The sequence below is a fragment of the Apteryx mantelli genome, chromosome 1 (genome assembly GCF_036417845.1).
Source record: "Apteryx mantelli isolate bAptMan1 chromosome 1, bAptMan1.hap1, whole genome shotgun sequence".
Classification (NCBI taxonomy): domain Eukaryota; kingdom Metazoa; phylum Chordata; class Aves; order Apterygiformes; family Apterygidae; genus Apteryx; species Apteryx mantelli.
The window spans coordinates 32,342,289-32,365,242 of record NC_089978.1 but is presented as its reverse complement, the minus strand read 5'-3'; the positions used below and the strand labels follow the sequence as shown (position 1 = coordinate 32,365,242).

Below are 22,954 nucleotides of genomic sequence, written 5' to 3'. Positions count from 1 at the left end.
GCAAAAAGTCAAAACTAGAAAACAGTCTTCAGGGAAAAGGTAAAGAACTGAAATTGTTTCAACAACAGAAAACTAAAAGGAACAGTAACAGTCTTCAAATATATTGTAGGTAGCTATAGGCAGAGAAGAGTTTACCCTTTCTCTTTACACATGCAGCCCAAGAGGAGTTTAGCTTCTAGAAACTGTCCTTTAGCAGCAAGCCTTTAAGGTGGCTAGAAAGGTTGTTGGTAGCCAAGAACAGGCTAGGCAGTGTTTTATGAATGACAAGAGTGTAACAAACTCTTTCTTTAGGGCACTGAACTAGATCACCTCTCATGGTCATGATCTTCCCAGCTATAGCGGCATTTATCCAATATACACTGGATCTGACCCTAAAATTAACTCCTTCTACAGCGCAGAAGCCACAACTTCCAGAAAACAACATGCAAGAACCCGCGCACCTTCAGATGCGACAACTCTTCCTTTCCCCATTCATAGACTTAAAACATTCAAACAGTTGACAGTGTCACATTAATAATATGAGACTTGGCACTGGAACTGAATTTGGTTTATTTTCAAGTCATATACTGGAGCAGTACAATACTGTTCTGCTGCACTGAGCTTAAAGGGTTGCAGAATAAAAAAACAACATTAAAATCCACAATTCATCATTTACAAATTTACAATCTTTTCCATATAGATTTGGGGTCATAAAGCAAAGCTTACAGCAAAATATTTAGTAAAGACACCAGAACGTATTAACAAAGAAAAGTAACACAGCTAATAAACAAAAGCAGATTCACTTACCTTCCGTAATTCAATTGTAACTTCGTTTCTGTGTCTTCTCATAGTCTGTAAAAGAAAAAAAGATTTTTATGTAAAGAGGAAAGTGTACAGTTTTGGAGCCAACTGTTAAGTCAAAGGGCATTTATTCATCAAAAGATACGGAAAACAGCACATGAATGATTTTGAACTCAATCTTTCCTAGCAAGATACACAAGGAGGCTTCTTTTTATTTTTTAAATTTGCACACCTTACAGAAAGCTTTGTTATAAACCTCAACCACACTAAGCATCCCAAAGGGGGAAAACATTTACTTCCCTCCAGAGTTTCACTGGAATGACTCTCCAAATGTTTATATGTGCGCACCAAGAGAAGCAGGAAATATAGGTTTGGACATTCTCGTATTTGCATATGACCACATTCACAATCCAAACATGTAACCTATTTCAATATTTGGCCAATGATGAGTGACAGAAGATGACTGAGCTCAATGCAAACAAGACAGATTCTTTTTGCCTAAAAAATGCAATGAAGAAATTCTGTGGCACTGAATCTACTTAGGATTTATAGCCTAAACACTGTAACAGAAAACCAGCCTATGTCTCTCAACTCCTTAAAGATACTGGGCACTCCAAATACATAGCTTACAACGCTGTTATTCTTAGCTAAAACAGATCAAAAGATTCAGAAAGAATAATTTTGGTCCAGTGAAGGCAATCTCCCTAGGTTCATTTTACAATCAGTGGAAGAGTCAAGTACCATCAGAATGCAATCCAGAGAAAAATCAGTCTGGATGACTGCTTGCAGCCTAGAAAGATCATCCACACTAACTAAAATTAGTCTTTTAAAATACTTTATGTCCTATCCTTGCTACTGACCTTCACTGCTACTATGACACTCCTTTTGAGTTACAGCAAATAATTCCACTAAGCCCAAAATTATCAGTGAAAACTAGCAGTGCACACAAAACGTCAGCACTCCTCAGCAGCCATCTAAGGAAATACTGAGCACACGAAAGCTCAGACGCTGATAAATGAAGCGAGCAGATTTCACACCATGAATCTATACAGGACATAGAGCCAGCTCTTAGAACATTAACCGAACTTCAAGTTTCTCTGCCATTTTGCATTATGGTATCCATTTAATTATCTTAGGCTGACCTAAGAGTAAGGAAGGCTTGTGTTCCTGCCCAGTGTTTGATTAGCCAAGTCACTCAAGTAACACAGATGCAACCCTTACTTTATGACTGCCAGCAGGAAATGCACTACTTCAAACAAAGCAAGTCCTCATTATAGGAAGAGGACACTAGCAGTATAACATCTACCAGAGCTACAATACACTATTTTTCTCCTCATTATTTTGCTAAGCCATTTGATTGCTGTGGCCATCTAAGCATGGCTGCAAAAGCTCAGTATGATAGGACTGGATTGCTGGGGCAGGGGAGGGCATCAAGTAGGTAGGGAACAGACAAAATAAGAACCTGAGAAGTCATTGCATGTAACTAGCTACACCAGTCATTCAAGTTTCTACTCATAATAGAATTTTATATTTGGGTTATTTTAATTACTGAGTCAAATTTAAGGGCACTAAATATCCTCAAAGTGTTTTCCAATGCTTCTCCCATGATAACTCTATCCTCCAACGGAAAAATGCAACTAGACAAGTCTGTGTTAGATTTCTACTATAAAAACTCCTTTTCTTGATCATTCTGAATGTGCTAGACAAATCTTTAAGAAACTCCCACTAGTAACTCATTCCCCTCACAAAATCTGAGCTTTTATTCCTATTTACCTCAAATTTAAAAGGGGACACCATCACATGACGTATCAGTTAGCTTGTGTCCTTTAGCATCTTCCCCCTTCAAAAATCAAGTACCATATGTACCAGATCATGAAAGCTCAGATCTAATGGATGTAAGCATTATTTACCTTTAATTTGCTAATTAAAGTTTAATCCTACATCTTTTCATTCATCTATGTGAATTCTTTATATTTTCTACTGAGCAGAAAAATCAAACTAAATCTGAAGCTTTTTAGAACATGACCTTTGTGTTGTGTAACACTTGCCACCTACCATTCTTCTACAAGCAAGGAAGATTTAAGAAAGACTATGTTGCATTGAGCAGTTTGGCAGTTTAATATTTATTTTTAGAAAAAAAAAAGATACAGTGCAATCCCAGACAAGGCATTGCTATTCATTTTATCAATTTACTCTAAAATCTCTTCTAACAATACTTTGACTGAAGACAGTTACTTGGAGTCATCCCTCCATAAAGGCTCTACTGGGAAGACTCTAAGCTTCTTTCTAAAAGCAAATAATTCACTTAGCTTTTCAGTTAGGGTTTTATCTTTGTTTTACGCTTCCATTATTTCAGCCCCACTGATCCTATCCTGTTACACTTCTGTCTCAATATTTTTATTACTAGTTCTTTGCTTTTATCAAACTGCTCTTCAAAATAGCTGACTATCCTATTACAGTTTTACATTTAACTTGCAAGAATCTCCAGTCCTTTCCTCATAATGTATTTTCATTACCTAAGATATGGCAGAATAGGCCAGTACTCATAACTAAGTTCAGAGCTGCTTCTCCATTTAGAGCAAGGAGGTCAATAACAAGGAATATCACTTACAACTCACTAGTAGTGTGAAGTTGAGGCTACCTAGCCCCCACTGAGCTGAGGACTCCCAGTTTTAGTTTCCTGCTGGCATAGCATCTTAAGTTTGGCTTGTTAAGGTCACCAGGATCATCCAAGATTCAGCAGTACAGTATTAGGGCTATGGTCTTCCTATATGCATTTGGGACTGAAATTCCCAGAGGCTATGGCGTGCTCTGGCAGCTGAACTTGGCTGTGTGGTCTGACCACAACCAGTGCTCCCCGCTAGATATACTCAGACATTATTTCTAACCTGATGATACATTTGTTCTATTTCACATTCCCTGACATCCCAGATGACCACTATATACCAATATATTTAAGGCCAGGTCTTCCACTTTATACGTTAGCTGTTGCAATTACAGACTCTGCATAGAAAATACATGTATGCACTTGGCACTGGTCTGATTTCCAGACTCAGCTGTTCTGTGATTCTGTAAGAGACCTTTACAGATCATCTAGTCCAACTCCCCTGCTCAAGCAGGTTGCCCAGGACCACGTCCAGGCAGCTTTTGAATATCAGCAAGGATGGAGACTCCACAACCTCTCTAGGCTACCTGTTCCAGTCAGTCACCCTCATTTTTTAGTTTTATGCCTGCTATTTAATTGGGGGGTGTTTAGGCATTTTCCCATCTTGATTTTCTCCTCTTTACCACTGCAGCTGATACATTGTGATGAGACTGCTCAATGATACACTGCTGAATGTCAGCAATTTGGCCACTGTTGCCTTTAGAGACCACGTTCTTAAGACCAACAACATACTTCATCCTCATCTGATCGCAGGAAACACAGATATATATACAGCATCACATGTTATACTGGACTATACCCACTCTCCAGGTGTGCTTTTGCAAGCTTTATCTTAAAACTTACAGATTGATAGGCATAATTTCTATTTGTATCTTTTTTATTTCTGCAAAGCCCAATTTTTTTTATTCCCTAGAACAGATTTAAGTGAACCAGTTTATAAGAATAAACAAATCAGGACAAAAATTAAGTAGCTATTCAAAGCTTGTGTTACAGATAAATCATTTTAGAAATACAGTAGGTTGTCAGCACCTTGAGACAGACCCAGAAGAAATAATCCAACAGCATATAAAAGAAGCTGTCTTAAATACTGCTGTGATGCTCCCTTTAAGAAAACATTACCACTGAAAGCAGAATACCATACTCCTTTACACCATCTGCAAGTCACAGCACTTAGGGGAGCAGCACACATTTACAAGAGAAGATGTATACACTGTAGTAGCATGGTTAGACATTTTCCCCAGCTAACAGAGGTCAACTAAAAGCAGGGAGAGAGAACTACCCCATAACCTAACCCCATAACCTAACCTCATGGATTCATTACCAGCTTTCAGGCTGGGGGGACAACCATCTGATAAGATCTATGTACAGTATTAGTTGAAGGCTAGCAAGACACTACCAACAGATGTAATACTAAGTCTGGCATCCACAGCATCTGACTACAGTCATTTCTCAGCTTAATGTACTTAAACAATTAACTTCATGTCACACTGAAATGGTGCATATCTCCAAAAGCTACCAAGACAAATCTCAACTGTTTGACAAAAAAAGAAAGAGAAAAAAAGACTCCAAATTTCATACAAGGAAAACCTGGCATAGGCACAATTCTGTAAGTCACAGAATGGTGAGAGCAGAATTTGAACTGGGGAGCCACTCCTAACCACAGGGTTATGAAGGCATCCTCCCCAAGGTACAAAAAGGTAAGAACTGAGGAGACTGTCAGCCAACCTCTACTATTAAGAAACAAGAATACACAACAGTTACCAAGTTACACTACAACATTACAACTTAATTGCTACACATGACTCAAATGCCAGTTAAGCTCATAAGGCTTTTGCAACAGGAGATTTCTCCTTCCAATGCACCAACTGTGAAGGACAATTACTTACCAGTGTGTTTGACAGGCTGACATAACCGCAGAAATGCGCAGAGTACCAAAAGTCTTGTTCAAAGTCAAAAGTAGATGTTTAGCTGTATTTCTAATTTCAAGTTCCTTGGCATTTTATTTTACAAAATAAGCCAGAAAAATAAAAAAATCTACTAGATGCTGTTAGCTAAAATAATGTTCTCACTTCTACCCTGGATTTCTGAACACTCTTCCAAAGCCAGATGCCAAGCACTGCATGTCACAGATCTCTCCCTAACATCCTCCACTTAAAAGGAAAATAACCTCTCGTTCCATCAAAGTACCAAAACTGAAATTAATTTTACACATCAATAAAAAAAAAATCACTGTGTGCATTAGGGCTGTTGTGCTAATGGCTGTAAGTGCAACTCATTAATTGAATTCAAATACTCCAGAGTTGGGGGGTTTGTTTGTTTATTTTGTTGAAAAACGTTAGGCTGCTCCATCCTTGTGATGTCAGGAACAGCTGGAGAGTCAAACCTTACAAATGTTGGAACCCTATTTCAGGCTAATACTTAGAAAACAAAAATGCTGTGGTGATAAAAGACAGATATATATAAAATGACATTAGATCTTAAAGATAAAGCAAGCTTCTTCAAGTCAATGCCCAACAGAAGGCTTCAAAGACTGCTACAATCCCTGTAAACCTGCCTTTGTTACACTTAACAGACAGAAGCTACACAGAATACAGCTACCCTCATCAGATCAGTGTTTGAGCTCTGGTATCTCGCCTCCAACAGGAAATGGACAGGAAGCTCACAGCTCAAATTTGGAACTGCCTGTTGAGAAGGGAAACTTCTCCCAAATTTTTCAGTTGGTAGTTGGTTTATGACAAAAGGCATAACTGTATATAAAATACTTTGTATCAAGAAACAGCAGCTAAAGAAAATCCTGCAGATTTCTGTATTGTCAGTATAACAGAAACCCTTACCACCAGCAAATTTAAAGTGTTTTAAAGTGACCAAAAATTTGGGACCCTCTGGCTCAACCACACAGTACTCAAGTATCATTTGTGAAACCCTGGACAGAGGTGCACAAGATGCTCGCTCTTTGCTAAAGGGCAAGCATCCCCTCTGTAACACTACCACTTAACAGCTTAAGATGGCTCATCCTTACCTTCGTGCCGTACAAGATAACTTCAGAAGTTTTGATAGCATTTAGATTGAGTCTTTAAGTGGAGAATTAAGCCCAGCAAGACTCTCTGGCTTCTTGAGCCTTTAACTTCATAAATGTTTAACTGCATAATACATTGAACTACCTGACACGGCAACTCATTTAGCTTGTGTAAACTTAAAAATAAATATCTATCTATATATTTTTTAAAGAATCAAAAAAAAAAAATCAGATATGTCATTCTAATAGACACCAGAACAAGTAAATACATCTTCCAAAACCCTCTGTAGCTAAATACATAATGTAGTGCACTTTTCCTGTAAAAACTGGTTTTTTGCATCCCTACGAAGTTACACAAGACTGTAAGAAGAAAAATTCAGGCTAGCAGTCATAAGTAGTTATGCAAGTTAGTTCTCATCCACAACTGAAAGATCTAAACTAGTTTAGGGTTTGGTTCTGTTAATTTTAAAGTTCTACTTCATATTTTAAAATCCATTTTAATTGATTATATGCATTTTAAAGTCCCTTAAGTATGTCACTTTCAGAGACTAGAAATTCTGGACACTTGTTAAGATTGCTTCTTCCCAAGTTACATTACAAATTTAAAAAAACTGAGCTATCTAAATGTGTGACAGATACAACTAGTGAGAAGTTAAATACATTACATTCCCTTTGTTATTCTGAATAAAGATTTTTTTTTAAATGAAATTAAAAATGGAGTTTTGTGTACAAGGTGTTTAATAATGCACACTCTGTAGATAAAATAGTGCATCAGCAAACAGCATGAATTTTAACTATTTTCAGTTATACCAATTGTGTCAAAGTGAAGATTAAAGCCTCACACCACTGTATAATGACCACAGTTCTACCTAGTGATATTTCCACTGCAACAACGAGATCTGCAGCTCAGCGTGGTGCTCACCCAGACTAGCCACCTCATTAAACAGGATACCAGAGGAACATCTTCTTTAGATCAATGCAATTATGCCATTTCCATTGTAAGAGCAGCAAGGCCAAAAGACACCAGAGATGGAAGGGCAGGAAGCAGATGTTTTGATGTAAGTCAGCATACCCCTGCTGCCAGTTTGGCTGGCCTGCCAGCTGCCCCACAAGCAACACGCCGACTACCTACACGTGACTGAACTCTCAGCCATAGCCCTACTTGCCTGCAGGCTGATCAGCATGCACCAGCCTCCTGCCAGGCCACAGGAGTGGGATGTCCAGGCTCATCTTGACAACAGCATCACACACCAATGTCAGTTTTAGCTATTCTGTAGATACAGAACAGGTTTTCAAGAACTTAAGTGAGATGTGGGTTTAGTTGCTTTTAAAAGTTTAACTCCTATGTGGAAAAGCTAGAAGAAATTCATTGACTCTAATTTCTCAGGGTCCAAAAACTTCATTAAAAGATAACTGGTCATTTTAATTCCATATTTCAATCCAACTCTGCTTTTCCCTCTCAACATTACAGGAACCAGTCTCAGAACACCAAAAGATACAGGCTCACAGGAAAGAGCTACTCTGAATACATAGTTGGGATAGTAAAGGGGCTTGATTGAACATACAGGGCATCAGAAGAGCTTTGCATTTGAAAGTCAGTTTCCATCTGCTTCCACCTGCCAAACCGGAAGAAAAAAAATGGCCCAGTTCCAATAGCACAATTGGATTTAACTAATACCTCTCCCTTGCGTTTATGCATATCCTAGAAGACAATTTAAAATACTTCACAATAGGTGTGAGATGTAATACAGTGAGAGAAGAAGGTGCCTGCATTGGTGAAGTAAACATTTCTTCCTTGATATCTTTTTACTAGCCTTTTTCCTTATCCTTTTTCTGACATGTTTTAGCAAGCATGAAATACTGCAATGCACATGAAAACGCAGAAGCCTCAGGAGCTGAGCTGGTTTTAGCAAAAGACAATTAAAAAAGAAAAAGAAAAAATGCAAGTGCTTGTTTGTATACAATAGCTGAGATGAAGGTTGGCAGCTGCCTATCTTTGGTTAGCATTAAAAGTTAAACATCCCTTATTTGCATAGGCATATAATTTGTTAGTATGTGCAAAGTTGAGGCTTAGGCAAATGATACTGTTTTACTTGTTCTGGTACAGCTGGCTTCAGCCAAAAAAACAAAGTACGAGACAAAGGGACACTGAAAGAAGGTGATGTTCCACCTGTCTGCCTTTTCAAATTGCATACAGCTTACTCCAAGAATTGTATACAAATCAACATATTTAATATAAATTCTAGAACAGCAACACAATGGTCTCAGTGCAATCACTTAAACACAGCTGGAAGAACTAAATCCAGTGATGCTGTGCACTCTGGTCCCCTCTGTTTCTTTTGGGCATGCCCAGAGATTTGACAGCCATACCAAACTAAACCAAATGGCTTGTCAAAATTAACCCTTCCTGCCAGATTTGCTCCTTTGGGTACGAGCATCATGAATTATTAAGCAGTCTTTTTTAATACTGCAGTCAGACTTGTCTTCCCCTTACCCAATTTTGAAATTTACCAAGTACTCCTGTCATACTTCCAAACTGTCCTTCCAGAAAAAACAATGATTGTTTTCCAGTCTCACAGACTACAAAGTTAGAACAGCTTCATCGCTGGCTTTGTTAGCATAGCTTCATGTCAAATTATGGAGCCTCAGGCAGTTAGAAATGCAGGGAGGGGGCATGAAGTCTACAATACAAGCAACAGATCTACTAAAGCAAACAAATACACTGACATTGTGACTATACCCCGATCCGAGACTCCGGAAGAGTTTTATTCCTTTCGATTACTAAAGAAACCGCTTGACCTGAAAGGTATTTGTTCCTTTTCTATGGAAGCATTCTATTATTTTGCAGAAAATATTAGAACTGGGTTCAGATTCTCTGTGCACTGCAGAATCTTAAAAGTATAAGATTTCTCTTTGGCTAGTAAACTTTAATGCAGTACTAGATGCATTAGGAACAGAGTGCAGTGTTTATGCTATCATATTTTATGCCATAATCTATTTGGGACTCATGCTCTTAATAAAGGTTAATAAAGGCCTCTCAGGGAGAACTATTTTTTTTTCAGTTAGGGTTACCATGTCATTCCCTCCCCCCCCGCCTTTTTTTTTTTTTTTTTTTTTAAGGTCCCCAGTTTGGGGCCTCCAAGATGAATACCAGTTGTTTTTTCTTAGCTAGTCTGTGGCAAGATAATTCAAGTACCTGAACTTGGTTAATCTCAGCAAACTGGATATATCAGATACCCACTGCCTCTTTTACTTAGTGATGGATAATGACTCACCTAAGTCACACATGCATGGCAATATGGAAAGCCACAAGCCTCCAGTTATTGCTGTTCGTGGTGTTGACTCACCCAGAAGTGTATGGAAGCAGACAGAGCTGCCCAGCCACAGTATCTGTTTCTACTGCTTCAAGGATCTTGGCAGAAAAACAAATGCTAGGCTCACTTCTTACAGGCTCTTCTGTAAGCATATTCTACAAGGTTCTGACACCCTCTCTGCATTTGTTCAACTTGCGTACCGAGCTACTGGCAAAGCAGTGAGATGTGAACACTCATGTTTTAATTTTCATATACTAATTCCCCAGTTTACAAGTACAGATATATTGACCACCCCTCAGGAAACTGGACCTAAGGCAATTTAGTTGGCTGTATTCAACACAAATAGGACACAAAGCAATCCAAAATACAATCAACATTATCTGCTGTTTTAATATAGAATAAAAGAAGAGCTGGAATTAGCTGTTCAACATCAAAACTCCACAGAGGGAAGGAAGAAAGACTGAATCTACTAGATTTTCAGTTATTGCTGCTGTGTGAATCAAGGACATTATACCAAGTGAAAAGTTTTACAGTGTTTCCATTCAAAAGTAGATCTTAACACTGTTACTCACACCTTTACTGACATCAGACCACAGACTGCAACGCAGTGACGTGGGCTCCACCTAATTTCAAACTGAAATTTCCAGGTAATCCTCTAGTACCCCAAACTAACTCATCACTGCGCCGTGAATGTTTGCTCAGACCAACAGGCAGGGCACAAGGATCACTAAGTAATTCAGAGCACAAGCTCTGTCTTACGGTCCTAACATGACTAGGAATCTGTCCAAGTAGTGCCCCGAAGAACTGCAGCAAGGGAGCCGCTGCTACCTCCACTTTGACAAGTGAGAATCTGCAAATGGCTCACCTTGAAGAACTTAACTGTGGAGCTGTCATTCATACTACTGCTCAAAAGACACTGCTGACCTTCAAGATACTTGTAGCAAGTTTTTCTTCTTTTCCTGTATTTTTGGAAACAGAAGGGCACACCAAATAAAGTTTAGTTCTGATGAGCTGCCCCTTCTTTCCTTGGTTTTATGATGTTGCTAGCTCTGTCTCTTCTAAATACTGTGATACACCAATTAGGCACCAAGAACAATGGGTAACCAAGAGAAGCGTGAATAGGAATCACTGGTAAATAGTTTTTTTTAAATTAGAAGATTAAGGCTTTTTAAACATATAAGGATTTGAAACATTGGTACCATTTTAAGTAAAAAGAATCTGCTTTTGCCAATAAATAAGTTTCTATTCAGATGTGTCAGCACTAGAGAGATATCTGTTATTTTCCCCATGTAGCAAGAACAGCATACCAGATGCTTTACAATTCCCTAGAACCTCAAGTTTAACCTGGCTGTCCTTGAAGGAGAACAAGAAGAGTATCTATAAGATTCCTTGATTTCTCCCAAGACATGACACCACCTCTGTTCTCTCCTAAGACACCGAAGCAAGCGTCCCTCCCATTCCCTTAACAAGAAGGGAAAGTAGGCCTGTCTGTTCAAGCAGAACAGTTGACTGCCATTACCAAAAAGCAGGAATCTCTCCCCCCTTCTAGAGTTTATAGAAGAATCCGGTTCAGAGGTGAAGGTTCAGTTCTTTCTTGAATGATGTTACCAAAAACCAAATGCACCAGTTTTAATGCCTTACCTTACAACCAAAATACTATTTTGATTTGTGTACTAAACACAAAACAGAAAAAGCACAGCAAAATTAAAATGCCTCTTCAATAGTAACTACCACCAGACTAAAATTTTGACTTTAAAATCAGCATAAACTTAAATTATCTTCAAATGTGAAAGCTTTTACAAAACTGTAGATAACCACATTCAATAATCTAATTACAAAGTGAAGTTTCAAGTCAGAAAGGCCTAACAGACTTCAGTGGCAAGTGTCCAGACAAGACATTCGTAAGCCTGACAAATATTTATAGCCAGTTAAAAAACAAAAACAGTCCTCCTGCCCCCCAAAAAACAGAAAAACAACACACCCTTTAAGCTGGAAGGTGACAGACACGTTGTTGGGACTCACTGGATTTCTGTAATCCATTCAGTGAATTTGCAAGTTCCTTTTCCACTCCCCCAAATATGCCAACCTCATTGACTCAAGCTAGTGACAACAATGTAGATTTCATCCATCTTACAGAAAGAAAACCTAGTAGGCTAAATACTAGCCAGATATTTGCTTACACAATCTATGTTTGAACTTAAGCAGTCTTCAGCTGTAATTTCAAAGTACCTCATACAAGGTATTTATAATCATCCTCCCTGTAAAGTGAGAAAAGTCTTGTTATTCCCATCTATAAAATGGGAAAAAATAATTGCAACTTGCATACATTCACAAGGTGTCACAAAAAACCCACAAAGCAAGGTTTTGGAGAGCTAGTCTATATTCAACCATGGTAAACTTTTTTTTGGTATATTATTACATGGCCCAAATGAATTTTTTTCCCCCCATTTTTTGAAATGTCTAATCAACAGGTAAAAAAGACTAAATGTGCTAGCTGCTTAATGAAATCTGTGAAGAGATCATTCCACTGATGATGCAGGAGAAAACAGTGAACCCAGCTGACAAACCAGGAAGAAGCTGGAGCACTAGGAATTAGAAAATACACTCAAGCAACCTTCCATGATCTTTTAAGAACCATGTCAAGCAGCCTTTCTGAACTTAAGCATTTTAACCTGACATCTAGAATGCATGACACTGAAAAGGGAGGTAGACACACGAGCCCAGATCTGCCACAAAGCTTCTGGGTATCAGTATCTCCAAATCTCAATTTAGGTGTTCATCCACAAAAAGCATAGTGGCAGGGTCTGGGTTTGATGGACAAGAACCTATATAAAAACTTCTCTGAACCTCACAGTTATAGGGCCCCCTGAAACATGTTTTGGTTACATTTAGGCTATGTTGTGGGAAAATCAAGTGAACGCAGAGGTCCAGCAAGCCATGCCCCCCCAGTCGGCAAGGGGAACAGGAAGACGGCATTGCCAGATTCTGAACAATCATTAACAGCTCTTGAGGTTCAAAAAAGCTCCCATATTTTTGCCTGTGTCAGAGCTCTTTAAACACATCATCTCATCTGGAAGGCTGTTCTTCGCTGCTGTGTGTTCCACATTACAAATCCATTACCAGTCTACACTTTTGCATACCTTAAGAATACAGGTCCTCCACAGGAGCCTGCTGAATCCCAGCAGGACTCTCTTCATGACACAGTACCATCTTGATGTGGAAAAACCTCCATACCCGAATGCAAGTCAGACTTTTGTACAGAAAAATCATTAACATTGACTTTGCATCTATCATTTGTTTGTGTGCGTGAAAAGGAACAAAAGACCCTGATGCTAATAAGCTGCACACAAAACTTATTTGCTGCTTAGAGTGATCTTAGCTCACCTGGGAGAGAGCTACAATGTCTCTTGGCATAATTTGATCAAGTTTTGACTCAGAGATTGTACTTGACTAAGAAATGCCAATGACTAGGATATTCTGGGAATTACACACCTGAAATATCGCACTGCACCTGGCCAGGAATTCTTTACTGTATGTCTGAAAACCATTCCACAAGGCACACTAATCCCCTGTCTCACCACATTCTCCCTTACCGTCATGCAAGACGGCTTTAAGTATGCCTCTGTACTAGTAAGTTTGCAGTGGGGCTTGAGCACTCATTAAATGCATCTCCACTGATGCTAGCAGGAGTCAAATCATAAAGAAGCCATTTCTCCAAGCAGATTTTGCATATCATCTATTCCATCATTACCTCCAGAGTCCATTTGTTATGTAACCTGACAATAACCAAGGTTTAAACACGCACCCTTCCCCCCTGCCCCCCCCCCCCAAAAAAAAGCCACAGAAGAGAACCTCAGCTGGTAACAGAATTTATGGAATATGAGAGAAATGAGTAATTCAGTAATAAGTGGTTGAATCAGAAAGACATTTAGTTTGTCTCCAGTTCTGCAGCCATCTGTGAAGCATATATTCCTATTTTGTTCTTGTTATATTTTATTAATCACACACACACACACACACACACAAAAAAAAATCAAGTTTAAAAGTGACTAACATTTGTTTAACCTGAGAAAGGAAACATGAGTCTCAGCTGACCCAGAAGAAATTATATGAAACTTCCCCCATCAAATTAATGGTGCCAGTTTGGCTGTGAAGGGATAACAATCCAACAGTTAAATATCACTACACAAGGCATATCTTCTCCCATTCACCCTGACCTCTTCTCTGAGCCAGCAATGGTCCTATCCAGACATGATGGGCTGACTCATGAAGCTAAGTGAGGAAAAAAATAAAGCATTCTCAGAAACATGAACTGCTTCAGAACTGGCTCACTTCAAGGCACAGCTAGTTTTGATGCAAGACTTACTTTTTGGGAAGAAGTAGCTGTTTGAATAACTTTACCAATATGAAATCCAATGCAAAGCCCACAGCTTCTACAATTACTGAAGTATCTAGGAATATCAAGTAACAGAGTTTTGCAGTGCTAGGTATTTTAAACAATTAATAAACCCTATTCTGGGAAATATGTAGGTTTTACATTTCTTTTTCATCTCAAGTCAGTTTACTTGGCAATTAGTCTTTACTACTTGATTATGTGCCACATCAGCTTGACCAACTCATTCCCTCTTCTGGACTTAATCTTATGATTAAATACCCCATCACACTTCCAACTCCACAGTAAATACAAATCTGATCACTCACTTGCAGGTGGCACCTTCTCCTAATTCTTGCCTTTTCAGATTATGCAGTTGCAGAAGAAAATTCCCACCTGGAGTTGTGCTGGAACTGCATAAATATTATGAAAGCCTGAAAAAATTTCTGCAAAAATAGTTTAAGAACTCTTAAAACTAGTATGGCAGCTTTGCTGCTATCAGTTTTGACCAGACTTAGACAGTTTACAAGTTAAAGATCAATCCTTTAATAGAAAAGGTTTTAGAGATACCAGAGCAACCGCTATAGTTGTTAGAAACAGATGAGAATAAAGGAAAAAAAAATCTGTAATTACAGAAAGATTAACTAAGACTCAGTATACCACCACAACAAATAATTGGGCAATAATTGGGCCTCAGTACAGCAAGCAAAGATCCCAATCTGCTTATAAAGCTTGTGTTGATCATGAGGTTTCATCTCCAAATTGTTTTCCCCACAGGTATTTCTGAAATAAACAATGACTTCCTAAGATGTGTGTTTTTAAACGTTTAAGTGCAAAGCGTTCAGATGATTTTGAGCTTCACTACAAAAATAAGACAGTATATATAAGCAGATTTTATTGGGTGATCGTTTTCTGCCAAAAGTGGCAAACATTTCATAGCACTGCATTATTTACTTGTAGACTACCTGAAGCTTGGAGAATTCTGTAATAGTAACAACTGAAGAGATTTCCCACATCTACCTCTTAATCCTACTCAAGCAGTTCTTCCCAAGGTACAAACATGTGCACCTGTGCTCTCCCAGAAGTATACTGGCCTGATAGGGCAATAAACAAACTGCAAGAGTCAGAGCTTAGGAACTCTGCATGAGAGCATTAGATCGTATACCAAATCCAGTTCCCAACGGGAAGCTACCTGACACCTGTGTTCTCACTTTGACTATTCAGATTCACTGAGCCAGTGGTGCTATCAACATAGCAAGTCCATAGTAGTTTAAACCAACTTAAATCAGCTGCTACAGTCCTGTCCCCCCACCCCCCTTCTTTTGCCAGTATTTGTGCCTCTGCCAGGAAAGGGAAAGGCAGAAAGCTGCACAGTTTGTAAAAGTGAGCTCCTGAATGAAACTGGCTTTTGGGGATTGCTGCAAGCCTTATTTGTTTCATCTAGCCTTGGAGGGGAGTACAGAGAGGTAAGGAAAACACTAGTCAGTGCAGAACAGTATCACAAGATGAGCTGGTAGCAGCATGATTGCTCATTTGTTAAGACTGTGCACAGCTATGGTATCTCCACTGCACTAAGCCTTGACATTTGATGAGAACACGGCTTTAAGTCAACCTATAACATTCTCAGACTGTACGGATTTGGCCTCCCCAGAATGATATTACTCTGCTTGCAAAAACTCATGGCAGCATGACAATAATATCTGAATAAATTCACATATTCTGAAGAGCTAGATCCACACTGCTAGCAGAACAGCAACAGCAAGTTCATTGGAATTGTCAGAGCTGACTGAGGTAGGTCTGGACTAAGCCTGTTTTCCTGTTCTACCTCATATGGGGTTGGGATGCTGAAGGTAAAGAACAGAAATAGATCCTTCGAAGTCCCTGCACTCAACATACAGACCAAAAGGTGATACAATTGCCCCCAAAACTTATAACTGAGGAGAAGACATCCCTGGAGACAAGTCTAAAATCAAATAGAGCATGGGTAGGTGAAAGTTTACAGCAGTTGCTACATCTCCTCCTGGCAAACAGCCTTCAACGAATTTCAAGAGGTTAATCCTATAGCTCAAGTGACAGAAGTTTAAGAGGCTAAAGATTCATATTCTTTTGATTCATGATTAGGGGCATTACCAGTATACAAAAGGAAAATTTAATTCCAGCAATTAAAGAGTTTTTACAGTAAGTTAATTGGGCAACATGGCCTAATTCCTTGTGTTTTTTTAATGACTGCACATGCAACCTTTCTTTTCCTCCAATATGCATTTTGCTAATTACATGATCACATAGTCTCACTGCACCACACAAAGATAATAGCAAGTCACAGACAGCCCTACAAATTATAACACCTCAGTTTAGTAAGACTTCCCCCCCCCCATTTTAGCCAGGGATGCTGACTGATCCTGATAAAAACAAGTAGGCTGAATTGTTTGATCTATCATGTTAAAGACCAAAACAGTGAGCCAACATATGGGTGCCTGCTATTGTAATAAAGAATAAATAACACGTTCTAGTCCAAGAAGTTGGAGGAGTAAAAGAGTTTAAGAAGGAAGTTACTAAGTAAAGAATGAAGCTGAGGAACCACAAACAGAAAAGTCAGAAGGTTCAAATTACGTTTTCTAAAAGCTAGGTTAGCTTAGACATCAATATAAACAAATAAACCCATCAGTTAAAAGGGCTATCATAAATTAAGTGACTGCAACTGTTTAATCTTGTCCTGTAAAACCTCAATTGCATTGGATTAAATCAGTGCTGTACATTTAGAACAAACTCACCAAGACTTAAGGCTACATGCTTGCTGATCAACAAGGGAAAGCTTTCTCTCTATATGCTGAACAATTCAAAAAAGCCCTTTTGTATCTCTGGATAACACAAAATTGAAAAGTTTGTGAGGAGAAACTGTTCCAACTTTTGCTCATCCAGATGAAGATGCTACTCTAAGCTCCTTATCACTCAGCTCTACAGGTTCACTGCTCTGACTGCTGCTAATCACACTTCAGTACCTATAAAAACAAAAGATTCTCACTTATAAGAGCAAGAACAAAGACTAATGTTAATATTGCCTTGTATTCTGCATTTGATTTTGCTATTATTCTTTTTGGGGGATAAATACTTTTTACAAGTATTAATATCCCAAATTCTAATTCTATACACACAACTCTACCTCTTTGAGTGAGCACACAAAGTCAAAAAAAAAGGATAAGAAACTCTCACCCAGACTTGAAACTAGGAAAAGTAGAGTGAACCCATGTAGGTCAAGCAGTCATAAGCTTTGACTTCTGCCCAACGGATTACTTTCTTTGCTCTTAAAAAGGGAGCACAGTAAGAAGTTGCATGGGGTACCAAAGTCTTAACACAAAAATACTTACTAATCTTTTGCCTCCCTTAGAGTTGCATAGTCACGTAGTTTAACAAAAAAATCAAAGACATCCATATGGCCTAGCAAACGCAGTAATAAAATACAAGTTAACTATAGATTAAAAGAGAAAGTATTTTGGTCTGCCAGAATAGTCTGTACCCAGAGGGGATCAATAATAACTCATCAGTACTTATTATAAGCCAAAGAAAGATTATTAAAGTATTTTTTTAAATGTATTCAAGCCTGATCAGTTCAAAGGCAGTAACTGTCCCCAGGCAGAAGGTGACTCAAACAACACTGTTTTCAAACTGAGGTTGAGGATGTACAGTATTTAATATTTTAGATTTTCCAAAGCAAATAATCTAGATACCAAATCACCATTTATTACTCTATCACCCTAACCACTTTTTCACTCATTGGCAGAATCTGTAGATGCAGATCAATGTCAATGATAGAACTTCTCTTCCTGTTTTTTTGTGTTTTTTTTTTTTTTTTAAGTTACCTACAGAAAACTGGAGGCAGGATTTTTATATAAAACTCCATATTGTGGCATAGGTACCAGAACAAGGGTATCTAATCGCTGACAGCTGGGAATTATGTATAGTATTGTAGCTTAGGAAAGAACTGCTTTATGCAGAACAGATATCTTCCACTGGATACTGAGAAATTCTCCAATAAAGAGGAGGCAAGTCTGTGTAGTATGCCAAGAGAAGCACAACAAGTAATGCTGATTATATCATATTGCTGTGCTCCTTCATTCTCCACTGTAAACTTTAACTTACATTGTTTTATGTCTGGATTTCTAATTTAGATAAAGTTTACTCAGAAAGGTACTTCTAACACTAACATAAGCACCATAATCAGGAAAGAGATAAAAAGAAGGTATAGTCAAAAAATTCAGACATTTAATAAAACTAAATTACTTTGAAAGATGTGAAAGGCAGTAAGACTTACATTCTTTTACAAAGCTTTACATGAAAATAAATTTGATTTCAGTGTACCTGCATGATATACAACTTCTATATACTTCTGTATTTCATCTGCTTGGTGCACCCAAAAGAACGATGCTTATTATGTTTTAACCCTTTTTCAAAGCATAGATGCAAGCTTTAGTTCCATTAACGTTAATGTGGTTATTTGCTAGGCAAACAGTTTCAGGGCTAAACTACAAAAGGAAGTCAATCAGCCTAGCTACTGGAAGATAACCCTACAGGATATATTCTCCATAACAGCAAATACACTACTCCAAAATAATTACTCCATTTCAGGAGCAAGTGCTCTACTGAGAGCTGGCCTGGTATAACTAATTCCAGAAAAGCTCAGGCAGTCAGCTTCCCTATTCCTCCCATACAGGCAGATATTTAATTCCCCTAGTCTTGAGCATGCTACAATATAAGCAAGTATGGATGACAGATCAGTTCACACTAGGCATGAACATACCTAACCTTTCCCTGTTTAGCGCGCTGATGGATTCAGGCCAGCGTCTGAGAAAGCAGCAACAAAGCCAGCAACCAAGACAAGGAGATGAGACAAGGACAAAATGAATGAGGAGCAGCACGAAAAGTCTTGCTGGATGAGAAGGGAAAAAAGAAGCCCACCACGCCTTCTCCCTCCCCTTCCCTAAACTGACGGCTGGTCAATTTTCAGTAACTTTCAAATAATTACTACTGTTAGCTAAAAGTGCTTAAATTATCACACTCCTTACATACAAGGTTTTCTGTGAGAAAGAATCACTGTCATCAAGTTAAACAGAAATTGAGATAAAGATTAGTTTACATTGTGAATGTCATCTTAAAGACACTGCTGCTAAGCCTGACCTGCATGAAATTGTCTCCACCCAAACAATGGCAGCAGAGGTGTGAATTATGCTTAAACACAAAACATGCTTTCAAAGGACTAACATTCTAGCAACACTGATTGCAGAAATATATTTAAGTGATAACATCACGGTATATCAATAGAAGCAAGGAAGAGAACTTGCAGGAGGAGAGAAAGTAATTTTACATGTATTTAGGTTCTCATTCTAGCGAATCCTAATCCGACTTCGATCCTAGTCTGGTTTCAGAGCAACCCCCTCCCCCCTTCCTTTCTCATTACAGAAACTTAAAGGTAAGATTTGGGATTTCCTTCCTTCTCTATTGTGACTTAAAATCGACGATGCCCCTAGTAACGGCATATAGATCCACAAGACCTTAAGAAGTCTCCAGGGGAATAAGCGAGCTGCCTTTCAGCCACCCGGGCTCTCTCAAACCCGGGGGAGCAACTAACACTCCGTTAGCCCGAGAGCCCCGCACTCTATCGCGATTTCGACGGAGACGCCCAGCACATGATTACTTATGTTCCTAGCAGCATAAAAGAAAATAATAATAATAAAGAAGGGAGGAGAATGATTCAAGCCAGAGCAGGGAGCAGGACCGGCCCGGGCAGCAGGCCGCGCGGGGCGGCCCCCGCGGTCCCCCCCGGCCGCGGCACCGGCCTCCATGCGCAGCGGCGGCGGCGGGGCAGCCCCTGCCGGCGCGCGAGCTCCGCCTCGGGCGGAAGGGCCGCGTCCCGCCGGGCCGGGTGGGTGGGTGGGGGGCGGCACAAAAGGCGGCCGGCACCATTGTGCAGCGCCGAGCCCCCCGGGCGCGGCGGCGGCGGCCAGGAGCCAGCACGGAGGCACTGGGGGGGGCGGATCGGCGCACCCCGCCGCCTGCCGGCGCTGCCCGAGCACGGCCCGCGGCGCGGGGCCCCGCCGCCCTCCCCGCCGCGCGCCGGGCCGAGGGGGCGCGGCCGCGCCGGGCCGCTCCGCCGCCGCCTCCCGCCGCGGGCCCCGCACGCCGCCGCCGCGCTCGGCCCGGCCGGCCGCGCCAACCCTCCCCCCGCGCCGCTCCTCCGCCCCCCGCCGGCCGCGCCCGCATGACGGAGGAGAAAAACCCCGCGGGCCTCTTCCCCGCCGCCGCCGCCGCCTCCCGCCGGGCCCGCCGCGCGGCCAGGCCCGGCCCCTCCTCCCGCGCCCGCCCGAGGCGGAGGAGGCGGAGGCCGGGCCGCCTGGCCCGCCGGCCCCGCGCCTACCTCCACGTCGCGGCCCTTGTTCTTGAAGCTCTTGATGCGGTGGTTCTCCAGGCCGGCGGCGGCGTTCTCGGCCATGGCGGCGGCGGCGGCTCCCAGCTCCTGCGAGGCGGCTCCGGCGGCGGCGGCGGCGGCTCGCGCGAGGGGAGGGCAGGGAGGGGGGCGGGGGAAGCGGGACGCGCCGTGACGAGCAGGGGGGAGGGGGGGAGGCGAGGCTAGGCCGCGCGCCGTTGCTGAGTGACTGCACGCGTGACGCGGAGGGAGCGACGGGCGGGCTCCGCCAATCGTGGCGCGGCCCTTCCGCCGGCCCCGCCCTCCCCCCCGCCCGCTTTGCATAACGACCGGCGCCGGCCCTCGCCGGCCCCGCGGCGGGGGACTGCGCTGCCCAGCATGCAATGCGGCTCCGCCGCCGCGTGGAGGGACCAGGCGCTGCGCGGCTGGGCCCGCGCGTTGCATTCTGGGGCTTGTAGTCTCCGCGGGGGCCGGTCGCGGGCGGGCGCGTGCGTGGTGCAGGCGGGAGCGCACGCTGCAGGGCGGGAGGAGCGGCCGCCGCGGCGGGGGCCGCCGGCGGCCTTTGCTGCGGCCTGGGCCCGGGCCTGGGGGCCGGGGAGTTCAGCCCGGTATCACATACCGGGAGACTCTGGGGAGCGCTGGAGCTCCTAGCGCCGGGAGAGCCTGCCCGGATGGCGGCGGTGCAAATACGCTCCCTCTCCGCCTTCCTGCGGCGGGGGAGGGCCCCGCTCAGCCCGTGGGATGAAGCCCTAACGCCAGGGCGGGCCTGGGCTCGGGCTGCACCCCAGGTCTCCTGAAAGGCCTGTAACCTTAGCGGGGGGGTCCGTGCGTCGTGTGGATCGGTGCCTCGTTTGCAAACCCACCTTTGGGTCGCTCTTCCAACTGCAGTTATATCAGACGTCACCTGTGGCGGGTGCTCTTCTTTCAGTCCCGCACAACAGCGCCCAAAGTTGCCCTGTTTTGTCTGGGAAATGCTGCGTAACAAACATTTGGCAAACCAGATGTTTTGGGAAGCTCTAAATCTACTTCAGCTCATGTGCTGAGCCTTACCTGGAAAGTAAATCCAATGTAAATCCAGTGATTTCCAAACACATTACTTGTGTGAGGCATGCACATCGCAGCTGTCTGTATCCTGGAGGTGTCGCACCTGCTGTAATGTAGAGTGCAAATGGTCTGGGCCAGTCCAACCAGCTTACCCAAACTGTGAAAATTGCTGCAAATCCCCCGGTCGATTATGCAACTGTGGCAGTAGGCCTATGGATACACTGCAAACAGATTCAGGATTTCCAGATCTGCAATAACGCGGGCACAGCAGGTCTGCTTATGATCAAGCACAATACCATAAAGTTGCACTCAGTATTTCCAGGCTGGAAAAGAGGACGCACTGAGGTGATGTAAGGTAATTCTAGACACCGGTAATCAGTGATCATACCTCTTCGTAAAGCAAGGTGTTACTTCTTTGGAAAAAAAGCATCCAAGGAAACCGAAATCTAAAAATAATAAAAACTTATAATGTTCATATCTAGCAAGGGGTTACTTCTTTGGAAGAAAAGCATCCAAGGAAATGAAAATCTAAAAATAATAAAACCCTATAATGTTCATATCTAGCTCACCTTATGCCACATCAGGTTCTGCAGCAGACCTTTGTAACTACATACAAACTTCACAGACCCTCTCCTTCTCCTTCAGAGTCCCTCCCTCTAATCATCAGCTTGGCCTTTTAATTGCTTTCCCCCATCACCTCTTACATCATTCAAATGACTTTAACTTGTAACTCCTAGTTCTGGGAAAATAAGGCTTGCAGCCTGTTGGAGACAAGTAAAATCTGGAAAACTAATGCTCTTCCTCACTGTCTTTCAGCTGTATGCCAAATGTTCTCATGTGCGGAATCACTGTAGCACTTCCACCCCTCTTGGATCCAAGCAGCTTGGGCTCCGAATAAACATTCCTCCACGCATTTCCCCCATTGCTTTGCCTGGGTGTGCTGCGCCGTTATTGCTAGCGATTTGATGGCAGCCTTTGGCAGCAGTGAAGAAGGAGCCTACAGCAGGCAAAGCCCAAATGGCACAACTGATGGGCGGTATTTATCAAGGCTGCTAATGGCAGATGGCTTCTAGGTTCTAAGGCTTTTTCTTTTGAAGGAAAATTGGATCCAGCTGTCCAGCTGTCTTCAAGAGAGCTGCTAAAGCAGATTCTGTAGCTGAGAACTTTGTTTTACCAGCTAAGGAAGGTGGTGGTAACTGCCAGTTGTGGCTTATGCAGAACCGCTAGGACATCAGAGCAATACCGATTTGAACCCTGCCAGACAGGGGTGTTGCAGTCATCCTCTGGAGGAGCCGCTCACCATTACCATGGACAAAGGAGCTTTGTTCAAATCCATTCAGTGTAA

General features: G+C 41.9%; 1 protein-coding gene across 2 annotated transcripts in view; it reads right to left on the bottom strand.

Annotated features, from left to right (window-relative positions):
• KPNA3 (karyopherin subunit alpha 3) overlaps window positions 1-20,682 on the bottom strand; it is a 55,501-nt gene extending 34,819 nt beyond the window's left edge. The window contains exons 1-2 of one of the 2 annotated variants that reach the window (XM_067291861.1): window positions 20,557-20,682; window positions 787-831 (exon numbers count right to left, since the gene is read on the bottom strand). In XM_067291861.1, coding sequence (XP_067147962.1) covers window positions 787-831; window positions 20,557-20,631 — 120 coding nt within the window. In that variant the 5' untranslated portion in view covers window positions 20,632-20,682. Of the gene's footprint in view, window positions 1-786; window positions 832-5,331; window positions 5,373-20,556 lie in introns of those variants that run through there. The other variant, XM_013948337.2, reaches the window with a different exon arrangement.
• Between the last annotated feature and the right edge of the window lie 2,272 nt (window positions 20,683-22,954).